At 46.4% G+C, this 14,290-nt stretch overlaps 1 protein-coding gene across 1 annotated transcript; it reads right to left on the bottom strand.

Annotated features, from left to right (window-relative positions):
• Nucleotides 1–5,285: 5,285 nt before the first annotated feature.
• LOC125473984 (heterogeneous nuclear ribonucleoprotein U-like protein 1) lies at nt 5,286–6,013 on the bottom strand (the record flags this gene model as incomplete). The annotated part of the gene is made up of 1 exon (XM_048577417.1): nt 5,286–6,013. A coding segment is annotated over exon 1 (728 nt), but the record flags the coding sequence as incomplete, so codon positions are not given.
• Nucleotides 6,014–14,290: the final 8,277 nt, after the last annotated feature.

Raw genomic sequence — 14,290 nt, 5'->3', positions numbered from 1 at the left:
GGGTATACCAATCATGCTCAAAATATGCCATGCCACAATCTCAAAGTGATATGCAAGTGCCCAGGTATAACCATATCAATATCATGTAATCCGGCAGCCGGAGTCACCTAACGTGACCTGTACGGCTGCATCTAGAGCTCAAATCTCAATCTCAATATCTAAACCTGCCCACGAGTCGGAACCACCTAAGGTGGTCTGTACGACAAGCCTGGGTGTAACATATATATACGCTCTAGTGCTACGATCACGTGAAGGCTGTGCGAATAATCGCGGGTCACCTACGAGTCGGAACCACCTATTGTGGTCTGTACGACAGGCCTATGCACCTAGCTTGGATCCAAGCTGAGCGTATGGTGCGGGAGGTGAACAACACGTGAAGGACTGTGCCCTACTCTGGGCGGGAGCACTAACACCGGGGGTGCAGGTTATGAGCTCTCTAAGCATCTTTAACCACTAATTAATGCAATCGTTAATTAACGCTTACCTGGCACTTACCTATGCCTCCACAGCACCCACATATAAATATGTATATGCATGCCACTACTAATAAATGTGATGATGCATAAACGATAATAATAATATGCATGGCATAAGGCAAATAACCCTTTTTAAATCAATTTCTGGGAATATAAATGTATATAGGTATATACGGAAAACAAAAGCCCACTCACTGGTATGTAGAAGGGTCGTAGCCCCCCTGCCTCGCGTGTGCACGCTCGTCCTCTGGGTACGTGTCACCTAAATGCGAAACAACTATAAAAACGTTAACTTTAAAGCACATAACCCGTTTCTCGTAATAACTTCTCATACATTGCTCAAAATGGACAAATGAATATACCCACGTGCTCTACACAACCTCAGGGTCACAACCATATTTTTAGAAAAAATTTTGGACCCCGCACGCGCCCCCACGCGCCAGCACAGGCACGGACCTACGCGCCCCCCACGCGCGGCCACGTGCCAGGCACACTGACGGTGTCAACAGACGCCGTCAGGAATATTCCGTTAAATTGACGGAATATTCCGTCAAATCTAACCGGATACCGTCACTGCCGTTAGGAATATTCCGTCAAACTTGACGGAATATTCCCCTTTCTTCTCCGGCCTACCCTCGCCGGACTCCGGTCGCCGGAAACTGGGAAAAACTTTAAACTAACTATTCTCCTTCGTTTCTCAACCGTTTTCTATGATTCTTGGACCAAAAGAAAGCCCTAAACTAGAAGAATCACGATGGACCACTTTTAAAGGCTAAAAGTTACGCGATCATACCTGTCTCAAAACTCAAAAACCGGCCAACTTCGAACTAGGCCTTCCCGACGTCCAAATTCGTCCAACGAGCTACTCCGACGCTCCTTAGGACCTCACCAACACACCTACAAGCTTCAAATGTCCAAAAACTAAGTAAATTAATGTTGCATGAACAGTGCTCAAAACGGACCTCGCGATATCGACGTGAAAACGTCGAAGTTCTTACCTGAAAATGCTATGGTCGTGCTCCCCTTGTCCTCACGAGTTGAATGGTGTCCTTGGTTTCCTCGATCCGTGATGGTTTGGGTGGTTTTGGTGTTTGTCCGTACGTATGGTGATAACGGGAAGGAAGAGAGAGGCACGGGGGAGAGAGACAGAGGGAGGGGAAGAGTGGCTGTGTGTGTGAGTGTGTGTGTGTGTGGTCCAACACATGCCACACCACACAAAACAACCCACAACGTGACAAAACAACCTAAGGGCAAAAAGGTAATTTCACACGTGCGTTTAATAATCCCGGGACGGGATGTCACAACCTTCCCACCTTAATAGAATTTCGTCCCGAAATTCAAAACAACAACGCAGCAACCCCCTAGTAGTCAAAGAACAATCGAGGGTACAAATCCCTCATCCGATTCTCTGTCTCCCACGTAGCTTCTTCGACTGAATGGTTCCTCCACAAAACCTTCACCAAATTCACTGTCTTGTTCCTCAAAACCTTCTCTTTCCAATCAATGATCGTCACCGGTTCCTCATCGTACGTCAAATCTGGGTTAATCTCAAGCGGTTGAGGAGGTATCACGTGAGATGGATCAGCAACATAGTGTCGGAGCATAGACACGTGAAAAACATTATGCACTCTAGCCAACTCCGGGGGCAACTCCAACCTGTAAGCTACCTCGCCAACTCGTTCTGTGACCACGTATGGTCCGATGTACCTGGGACTCAACTTCCCTTTCTTTCCGAACCGCACAACACCTCTCCACGGTGAAAGCTTTAGAAATACCCAATCTCCGACCTCATATGTTCTGTCCGTAGCACGCCGATCCGCTAGACTCTTCTGCCTGTCCTGAGCTGCTTTCAGGTTAGACTTAATCACCTGAACATTCTGAGTAGTCTCCTCGACAATCTCTGGACCCACTAAAACTCTTTCGCCAACCTCTGACCAACACAACGGTGTGCGACAAGCTCTACCATACAAGGCCTCAAATGGCGCCATGCCAATGCTTGAATGAAAACTGTTGTTGTAAGCAAATTCCATCAAATCCAATCTTTGGTGCCAAGCGTCACCAAACTGCAACACCGAAGCTCGCAGCATATCCTCCAAGGTCTGAATAGTTCTCTCTGACTGCCCGTCGGTCTGTGGATGATATGCCGTACTATAAAGTAATCTCGTGCCCAAAGCTTCCTGGAAAGCTACCCAAAACTTCGATGTGAATCGTGGATCACGATCCGAGACAATACTCACTGGAACACCGTGGTACTTTACAACCTTCGAAATGAACAACTCCGCTAAACGGCTCAGAGAATACTTCTCTCTCACAGGAATAAAATGAGCCGATTTAGTGAGTCGATCGACGATCACCCAAATGCCGTCAAAGCCATTATGTGTACGCGGGAGCTTGTACACAAAATCCATGGTGATATTTTCCCATTTCCACTCTGGAACGGGAAGCGGCTGCAACAACCCAAACGGCTTCTTCCTTTCTGCTTTAACTTGCTGACAAACAGCACACCTGCTCACATACTCGGCTATCTCCCTCTTCATACCCGGCCAATAATAAAACGGTCGAATGGTATGATACATTTTAGTAGCTCCTGGGTGCATGGCATAAGCCGAGATATGTGCTTCATCGAGAATTTCTTTCTTCAACTCCACACTCTTAGGCACGAACATTCTACCTTCTAGCATCAACATGCCATCCGAATCCCGAACTCTGAGGTCTCGCCTCCTTCCTTGCTCTCGAGCTTGAATAAGTTCTTGAGTCTCCTGATCAGTTACTTGGGCTTCAAGCACCCGATCAACAAGTATCGGCCTAACTTGGAAATTAGCAAGTAATGCCACATCTCGATCTTCGGCTTCTAGCCTTACCCCCGTAGTACGCAAGTCCACCAAAAGAGGAGCACGACTAGCGTACAACGCATTAATACGGCCCTGTGACTTCCTGCTAAGTGCATCAGCCACTACGTTCGCACGACCAGGATGATAATCAATCGTGCAATCGTAATCGCTGAGCAACTCCAACCACCTCCGCTGACGAAGATTGAGTTCCTTCTGAGTAAAGAGATACTGGAGACTCTTGTGATCCGTAAAGATCCTGCACTTTTCTCCGTAAAGATAGTGCCTCCACAACTTTAATGCAAAAATGATAGCAGCCAACTCCAAATCATGTGTAGGGTAATTCCTCTCATGAGGTTTCAACTGCCGCGAAGCATAAGCAATCACCCTACCATGCTGCATCAATACACATCCCAAACCATTCAAGGAAGCATCGCTGTAAACCTCGAAATCACCACTATCGTCTGGGAGTGCCAAAACGGGTGCATGAGTGAGATAATGATTCAACCGTTGGAAACTCTGCTCACACTTATCATCCCACTCGAATTTGACATCCTTCCTCGTTAACATCGTCAGTGGTAAGGCAATCACCGAAAAATCCTTAACGAATCTCCGATAATACCCTGCCAAACCAAGGAAACTTCTCACCTCGGTGACGGTTCTCGGTTGCTCCCAACTCTCTACCGCTGCAACCTTCTGAGGGTCAACCAAAATACCCTGAGCAGAAATGACGTGCCCCAAGAACGCAACTTGGTCTAACCAGAACTGGCACTTGCTAAACTTAGCATATAACTGGTGTTCCCTCAACCTTTTCAACACCAAAGTAAGATGTCGAACATGCTCCGATTTCGACTTAGAATACACCAGAATATCGTCAATGAAGACAATGACGAATCTATCCAAGTAAGGCTGGAATACTCGGTTCATCAAATCCATAAAGGCGGCTGGTGCATTCGTCAACCCAAATGGCATAACCAGAAACTCGTAATGACCGTAACGAGTCCTGAACGCCGTCTTAGGGACATCATCCCTACTGATCTTCAGCTGATAGTAACCAGACCTCAAGTCTATCTTAGAGAACACGCAAGCACCTCTCAGCTGATCGAACAAATCATCGATACGAGGCAATGGATAACGGTTTTTAATCGTCACCCGATTGAGTTGCCTGTAGTCGATGCACCGTCTCAAAGTTCCATCCTTCTTTCTCACAAACAACACTGGAGCACCCCAAGGCGAAGTACTAGGCTGGATAAATCCTTTATCTACTAACTCTTGCAGCTGAACTTTCAATTCCCTTAACTCCGCAGGAGCCATACGATAAGGAGTTAAAGAAATAGGATTGGTACCTGGAATCAACTCAATGGTGAACTCTACGTCTCGATCTGGGGGTAACCCAGGTAAATCCTCAGGAAATACATCAGGGAAGTGTCTGACCACTCTCACATCCTCTATTCTGCTAGTAACAACCTCATCCAGCACCACATGAGCCAGATACCCCTGACAACCCTTAGTTAACAACTTTTTCGCTCGTAGCGCCGAAATAACGCCATATTTCACCCCACTCTGCTCACCCACGAAGGTAACCACAGGTAGTCCAGGTCGGTGAAACGTAACCACTTTTCCATAACAGTCAATGTTGGCACGATAGAAGTGCAACCAATCCGTGCCCAGAATCACATCAAAGTCCACAATATCTAACGGGATAAGATCGGCTGACAAAGCAACACCCTCTACGATCACTGGACACCCCGGGTACACACAATCTACAACGCAACTCTCTCCCCTAGGCATAACCAACTCTAAATCATACCCTAGGGGTGTGGGGCGAGGTTGCGTCGCTTGAGCAAATGTATGAGAAATTACGGAATGTGTAGCTCCACAATCAATTAAGACTCTAGCAAAACAACCAAGAATGTTCAACGTACCCATAATCAAGTCTGGGTTGTTCTGAGCGTCCTGCAGAGAAATATTGTGAAGACGCCCCTGTCCCTGCTGACGCCCACCGCGGCCTCGGCTCGCCTGAACACCGCGTCCCTGAGCACCACGCCCCTGACTGGGCTGGCCCGACTGTCTCGAAGATCCTGCACTGCTAGTGGCAATCTCCCCCTGCTGATACTGTCCTCCTTGATACCACTGTGAACCACCCGCTGGGGCTGGAGGATACGGCACATAGCCGCCCGAATACTGGGGATAGCCACCCTGGGAATAGGGATCCTGAGGGTACTGATACTGCCCCGGAGCATAAGGGACAGCATCACCCTGATAGTGGTAAGCACCACCTCGACCCGTCTGGCTGTAACTACTAGGACCCTGGATCTGCTGGAGTGGTGCAGGCGGTGGCATAAAGGTCTGCTGTGGTTTCTGCTGCTGCTGACCCTGGGGACAATTTGCCGCTCTATGTCCCACCTGTCCACATGTGAAACAACCGTTGCTACCACGTCTACACTCACCGAAATGTCGGTTGTTACACCTGCGGCAAATAGGGGCTCTGCCTCGCCCACCATCGCCCTGCCTCTGGCCTCTAGCGCCACCAGAAAATCTACCCCCACGACCCTGCCCAGTGGCACTGAAGCCACCACTCGAAGAACTAGAACTAGCTCCACCTCTCTTGAAGCTCTGAGTATGACGGGCCCCGAGCGATGCCTGACCTTTGCCTTTGTCATCTTTCTTCTGGTTGCCGTCCTTCTCTTCATCAGTATCGCTCGACATATTCTCGGAATCCTCGATCCTCAACAGTATCTCATAGAAGTCCCGATAAGTCTCGCTGTGGACCGTAGACGCCACTTCTTCCTGGTGCCCAGACGGAAAAGACGGAGCATCTCCGCCGGATTACCAGCGACATCAGGGTGATAACGGGACAAGTCCGTAAACTTACGGTAGTACTCATTCGCTGACATCTTCCGCTGTTTCAGTTCGGAAAACTCCTGCTTCTTGCGGTCAATGTACTCAGGGGGTACATATCTTCTCCTAAACAACCCCGTAAACACGTTCCAATCAATCCTCTGATCCGGAGTCAACCTACGAAGCTCCTGCTCCCACCAAGCTGCCGACTCCGTATCCAGAAACCAAGCGGTCGTCTCGACCCACCTCTCCATAGGCAAGTTCCCCTGAGTATGTAGCACCCGGAAAGTCTTCTCTATGTGTTCTAGCCAGCGCTCTGCGCTCTCGGGTCCCTCACTGCCCTTAAACTTATCCAACTTCAGATTGTACATGGTCTCCAGAGGAGTCCTCTGGGGAGGGCGCATCACTGCCTGAAGGGCTGTAGCAAAAGCTTCCCCCAACTGAGTAATATCGGGGAACATAGGCTCAGAAGAGCGACGGGGTTCCTGACGAGGCGGCATAGTTCTGACAGAAGACACCAAAATTAATAGAATACTCACAAGGACACAGGACTGCCAAACCTAGACTCTGATACCAAACTGACACACTCCGACCGAGATCGGAGCGTGCTGGCCGTCGCACAAAGGTGACGTAGCCATGTGCACGTGCGGAAGCTAGTAAGTAGTAATATAAAAGTACGAATAATTAAAAACTAGCATACAAGTACTAAAATGAGTGCTAGTTAGTGCGATACAAATTCAGAGCAGGTCTATAGCAGTCCAAATAAAACGACAACAATAGTACGCCCGAAGGCGACCCTACGATGTGGAGTGTCTGTCAGAACGCCGAAAAGCTCACAAGGGAAACCACCGCAACGGCTAAGCAACTAAAACCTGGAGGGGCGCAAAACAAAAGCGTGAGTGGGCAAAAACAATTCTTTCTAAAACCATTTACAAAATACTTTCTAACCCCTCGCCGTAAAACCTGTACACTTCCCAGAAAATAAACATATATACGTATGTGTGAACATGCAAAACATGCTCAAGGGTATACCAATCATGCTCAAAATATGCCATGCCACAATCTCAAAGTGATATGCAAGTGCCCAGGTATAACCATATCAATATCATGTAATCCGGCAGCCGGAGTCACCTAACGTGACCTGTACGGCTGCATCTAGAGCTCAAATCTCAATCTCAATATCTAAACCTGCCCACGAGTCGGAACCACCTAAAGTGGTCTGTACGACAAGCCTGGGTGTAACATATATATACGCTCTAGTGCTACGATCACGTGAAGGCTGTGCGAATAATCGCGGGTCACCTACGAGTCGGAACCACCTATTGTGGTCTGTACGACAGGCCTATGCACCTAGCTTGGATCCAAGCTGAGCGTATGGTGCGGGAGGTGAACAACACGTGAAGGACTGTGCCCTACTCTGGGCGGGAGCACTAACACCGGGGGTGCAGGTTATGAGCTCTCTAAGCATCTTTAACCACTAATTAATGCAATCGTTAATTAACGCTTACCTGGCACTTACCTATGCCTCCACAGCACCCACATATAAATATGTATATGCATGCCACTACTAATAAATGTGATGATGCATAAACGATAATAATAATATGCATGGCATAAGGCAAATAACCCTTTTTAAATCAATTTCTGGGAATATAAATGTATATAGGTATATACGGAAAACAAAAGCCCACTCACTGGTATGTAGAAGGGTCGTAGCCCCCCTGCCTCGCGTGTGCACGCTCGTCCTCTGGGTACGTGTCACCTAAATGCGAAACAACTATAAAAACGTTAACTTTAAAGCACATAACCCGTTTCTCGTAATAACTTCTCATACATTGCTCAAAATGGACAAATGAATATACCCACGTGCTCTACACAACCTCAGGGTCACAACCATATTTTTAGAAAAAATTTTGGACCCCGCACGCGCCCCCACGCGCCAGCACAGGCACGGACCTACGCGCCCCCCACGCGCGGCCACGTGCCAGGCACACTGACGGTGTCAACAGACGCCGTCAGGAATATTCCGTTAAATTGACGGAATATTCCGTCAAATCTAACCGGATACCGTCACTGCCGTTAGGAATATTCCGTCAAACTTGACGGAATATTCCCCTTTCTTCTCCGGCCTACCCTCGCCGGACTCCGGTCGCCGGAAACTGGGAAAAACTTTAAACTAACTATTCTCCTTCGTTTCTCAACCGTTTTCTATGATTCTTGGACCAAAAGAAAGCCCTAAACTAGAAGAATCACGATGGACCACTTTTAAAGGCTAAAAGTTACGCGATCATACCTGTCTCAAAACTCAAAAACCGGCCAACTTCGAACTAGGCCTTCCCGACGTCCAAATTCGTCCAACGAGCTACTCCGACGCTCCTTAGGACCTCACCAACACACCTACAAGCTTCAAATGTCCAAAAACTAAGTAAATTAATGTTGCATGAACAGTGCTCAAAACGGACCTCGCGATATCGACGTGAAAACGTCGAAGTTCTTACCTGAAAATGCTATGGTCGTGCTCCCCTTGTCCTCACGAGTTGAATGGTGTCCTTGGTTTCCTCGATCCGTGATGGTTTGGGTGGTTTTGGTGTTTGTCCGTACGTATGGTGATAACGGGAAGGAAGAGAGAGGCACGGGGGAGAGAGACAGAGGGAGGGGAAGAGTGGCTGTGTGTGTGAGTGTGTGTGTGTGTGGTCCAACACATGCCACACCACACAAAACAACCCACAACGTGACAAAACAACCTAAGGGCAAAAAGGTAATTTCACACGTGCGTTTAATAATCCCGGGACGGGATGTCACAACCTTCCCACCTTAATAGAATTTCGTCCCGAAATTCAAAACAACAACGCAGCAACCCCCTAGTAGTCAAAGAACAATCGAGGGTACAAATCCCTCATCCGATTCTCTGTCTCCCACGTAGCTTCTTCGACTGAATGGTTCCTCCACAAAACCTTCACCAAATTCACTGTCTTGTTCCTCAAAACCTTCTCTTTCCAATCAATGATCGTCACCGGTTCCTCATCGTACGTCAAATCTGGGTTAATCTCAAGCGGTTGAGGAGGTATCACGTGAGATGGATCAGCAACATAGTGTCGGAGCATAGACACGTGAAAAACATTATGCACTCTAGCCAACTCCGGGGGCAACTCCAACCTGTAAGCTACCTCGCCAACTCGTTCTGTGACCACGTATGGTCCGATGTACCTGGGACTCAACTTCCCTTTCTTTCCGAACCGCACAACACCTCTCCACGGTGAAAGCTTTAGAAATACCCAATCTCCGACCTCATATGTTCTGTCCGTAGCACGCCGATCCGCTAGACTCTTCTGCCTGTCCTGAGCTGCTTTCAGGTTAGACTTAATCACCTGAACATTCTGAGTAGTCTCCTCGACAATCTCTGGACCCACTAAAACTCTTTCGCCAACCTCTGACCAACACAACGGTGTGCGACAAGCTCTACCATACAAGGCCTCAAATGGCGCCATGCCAATGCTTGAATGAAAACTGTTGTTGTAAGCAAATTCCATCAAATCCAATCTTTGGTGCCAAGCGTCACCAAACTGCAACACCGAAGCTCGCAGCATATCCTCCAAGGTCTGAATAGTTCTCTCTGACTGCCCGTCGGTCTGTGGATGATATGCCGTACTATAAAGTAATCTCGTGCCCAAAGCTTCCTGGAAAGCTACCCAAAACTTCGATGTGAATCGTGGATCACGATCCGAGACAATACTCACTGGAACACCGTGGTACTTTACAACCTTCGAAATGAACAACTCCGCTAAACGGCTCAGAGAATACTTCTCTCTCACAGGAATAAAATGAGCCGATTTAGTGAGTCGATCGACGATCACCCAAATGCCGTCAAAGCCATTATGTGTACGCGGGAGCTTGTACACAAAATCCATGGTGATATTTTCCCATTTCCACTCTGGAACGGGAAGCGGCTGCAACAACCCAAACGGCTTCTTCCTTTCTGCTTTAACTTGCTGACAAACAGCACACCTGCTCACATACTCGGCTATCTCCCTCTTCATACCCGGCCAATAATAAAACGGTCGAATGGTATGATACATTTTAGTAGCTCCTGGGTGCATGGCATAAGCCGAGATATGTGCTTCATCGAGAATTTCTTTCTTCAACTCCACACTCTTAGGCACGAACATTCTACCTTCTAGCATCAACATGCCATCCGAATCCCGAACTCTGAGGTCTCGCCTCCTTCCTTGCTCTCGAGCTTGAATAAGTTCTTGAGTCTCCTGATCAGTTACTTGGGCTTCAAGCACCCGATCAACAAGTATCGGCCTAACTTGGAAATTAGCAAGTAATGCCACATCTCGATCTTCGGCTTCTAGCCTTACCCCCGTAGTACGCAAGTCCACCAAAAGAGGAGCACGACTAGCGTACAACGCATTAATACGGCCCTGTGACTTCCTGCTAAGTGCATCAGCCACTACGTTCGCACGACCAGGATGATAATCAATCGTGCAATCGTAATCGCTGAGCAACTCCAACCACCTCCGCTGACGAAGATTGAGTTCCTTCTGAGTAAAGAGATACTGGAGACTCTTGTGATCCGTAAAGATCCTGCACTTTTCTCCGTAAAGATAGTGCCTCCACAACTTTAACGCAAAAATGATAGCAGCCAACTCCAAATCATGTGTAGGGTAATTCCTCTCATGAGGTTTCAACTGCCGCGAAGCATAAGCAATCACCCTACCATGCTGCATCAATACACATCCCAAACCATTCAAGGAAGCATCGCTGTAAACCTCGAAATCACCACTATCGTCTGGGAGTGCCAAAACGGGTGCATGAGTGAGATAATGCTTCAACCGTTGGAAACTCTGCTCACACTTATCATCCCACTCGAATTTGACATCCTTCCTCGTTAACCTCGTCAGTGGTAAGGCAATCACCGAAAAATCCTTAACGAATCTCCGATAATACCCTGCCAAACCAAGGAAACTTCTCACCTCGGTGACGGTTCTCGGTTGCTCCCAACTCTCTACCGCTGCAACCTTCTGAGGGTCAACCAAAATACCCTGAGCAGAAATGACGTGCCCCAAGAACGCAACTTGGTCTAACCAGAACTGGCACTTGCTAAACTTAGCATATAACTGGTGTTCAACACGTGAAGGACTGTGCGGGAGGTGAACAACACGTGAAGGACTGTGCCCTACTCTGGGCGGGAGCACTAACACCGGGGGTGCAGGTTATGAGCTCTCTAAGCATCTTTAACCACTAATTAATGCAATCGTTAATTAACGCTTACCTGGCACTTACCTATGCCTCCACAGCACCCACATATAAATATGTATATGCATGCCACTACTAATAAATGTGATGATGCATAAACGATAATAATAATATGCATGGCATAAGGCAAATAACCCTTTTTAAATCAATTTCTGGGAATATAAATGTATATAGGTATATACGGAAAACAAAAGCCCACTCACTGGTATGTAGAAGGGTCGTAGCCCCCCTGCCTCGCGTGTGCACGCTCGTCCTCTGGGTACGTGTCACCTAAATGCGAAACAACTATAAAAACGTTAACTTTAAAGCACATAACCCGTTTCTCGTAATAACTTCTCATACATTGCTCAAAATGGACAAATGAATATACCCACGTGCTCTACACAACCTCAGGGTCACAACCATATTTTTAGAAAAAATTTTGGACCCCGCACGCGCCCCCACGCGCCAGCACAGGCACGGACCTACGCGCCCCCCACGCGCGGCCACGTGCCAGGCACACTGACGGTGTCAACAGACGCCGTCAGGAATATTCCGTTAAATTGACGGAATATTCCGTCAAATCTAACCGGATACCGTCACTGCCGTTAGGAATATTCCGTCAAACTTGACGGAATATTCCCCTTTCTTCTCCGGCTTACCCTCGCCGGACTCCGGTCGCCGGAAACTGGGAAAAACTTTAAACTAACTATTCTCCTTCGTTTCTCAACCGTTTTCTATGATTCTTGGACCAAAAGAAAGCCCTAAACTAGAAGAATCACGATGGACCACTTTTAAAGGCTAAAAGTTACGCGATCATACCTGTCTCAAAACTCAAAAACCGGCCAACTTCGAACTAGGCCTTCCCGACGTCCAAATTCGTCCAACGAGCTACTCCGACGCTCCTTAGGACCTCACCAACACACCTACAAGCTTCAAATGTCCAAAAACTAAGTAAATTAATGTTGCATGAACAGTGCTCAAAACGGACCTCGCGATATCGACGTGAAAACGTCGAAGTTCTTACCTGAAAATGCTATGGTCGTGCTCCCCTTGTCCTCACGAGTTGAATGGTGTCCTTGGTTTCCTCGATCCGTGATGGTTTGGGTGGTTTTGGTGTTTGTCCGTACGTATGGTGATAACGGGAAGGAAGAGAGAGGCACGGGGGAGAGAGACAGAGGGAGGGGAAGAGTGGCTGTGTGTGTGAGTGTGTGTGTGTGTGGTCCAACACATGCCACACCACACAAAACAACCCACAACGTGACAAAACAACCTAAGGGCAAAAAGGTAATTTCACACGTGCGTTTAATAATCCCGGGACGGGATGTCACAGCATAGGTCTTGAATAGAACTCCTCATATGGCTGCCAATATCCTTCTTCTTGATCATGTTGAGGTTCCCACCACATAGAGTTTGAATGATCACTCCAATCTGAACTGTAAGTATTGGAAAACACGTTATTCCTTGATTGAAGATTGATGCGTAAATTAACTTGACACACAAATTAAACCCTCTTTTTGTCGATTTGTAGTATAAGTATAAGTAGGGATCGTTCTGGACCGGGGATTAGGAGGGATTGTTAATCACTTGGATTTGACTCAAAAACGTAAAAACACAATATAAAACACTAAACTAGACTCAAATATTGCAAAACTAAACTTTAAAACACTAAAACAAACCAAAAGATTCAAACAAGTTCAAAAGACTCAAAACTCTTAAAAACACAAACTAAATTGATTTTTAACTAATTTGACATTAAAGTAAAGGGGGATTTAGATTTTAACGAAATTAAACTAAATGAACAAATTGCAAATTAAAGCAGAATGTAAATATGAATGTGATGGAATTGAATGGATGAATTCTAGCCAAGGGGTTCTTCTCCACACATGTTGCACTTGCATAATAAAAAGATTTCCAATTGCATTTCAATAAATTATGAAACTCATCACCCCGGGTTAATTAGGTCCGCTTAAATTAACCGTCAAGTTTTCCTTAAGTTAATGAATTGGATGATTGCATACGACAACCCAAAGCATTCCCCACAAGTTCCCTACATGAATTGCATAATAGAGATACAAGCAAGAATCATTAAGTTCTTTGAAAACTATAAGTGTTGACGAGGCATTCGTTACTATGATTGCATGAAACTTATGCCAAGAATTTATTCAACGCGATTGTTTATAAGCAACCTCCACTACTTGTGAATATAAGTTCATAACGATTAGGTGAAACTCACTTATATTCTAGCGTCATATTCATGCATGAAAATTAAGCGTGCACTCTCAATAAACATACATAAATAGGTTATCAATCAAATAGTTAAACAAATTGAATCCACAACTTATGAAATGCAATTAGAAGTAATCAAATCAAAATGCAAGCATAAACATATATTTCGAATCACCCCCTAGCTAAAGGGGGATTAGTTCCTCATTACTTTGAAATCAAAGAAACACCTAAACATTCCAACAACTCAAACTTGAATTGTATGAACGTTTAGGCATTCTTCTCTTCCATTCCTCATACGTACAAAACAAAGAGAATTGAATTTAAACTTTGAAATCAAAGAAACACCTAAACATTCCAACAACTCAAACTTGAATTGTATGAACGTTTAGGCCCTCTTATCTTCCTCGTTGTTGTAGCACAAGGTCTAAGGTGAGGTTTGGGGAATTATGGAAATGGATGAGGAATGGTGGAAGGGGGACTCACGGTTTTGGATTCTAAGGGGAAGTGTTTGTGTTAGTTGTGGTGTGAGAAATGGAGAGATGGAGTGGGGAGTGAATGAATGACAAATGAATGAAGTGTGTGTGGTTTATATAGGGAGAGAATGGGTGAGAATGTGGCTGCAATGCATGTGAAAAACAGCTAGGAAAGTGGGTGGAAAGCTGGAATTGCACAAGGGGA

The sequence above is a fragment of a genome, unplaced genomic scaffold (genome assembly GCF_019419815.1).
Source record: "Pyrus x bretschneideri cultivar Hongxiangsu unplaced genomic scaffold, Pyrus_bretschneideri_v1 Contig112, whole genome shotgun sequence".
Taxonomy (NCBI): domain Eukaryota; kingdom Viridiplantae; phylum Streptophyta; class Magnoliopsida; order Rosales; family Rosaceae; genus Pyrus; species Pyrus x bretschneideri.
This window is presented reverse-complemented; position numbering and strand designations above follow the sequence as displayed.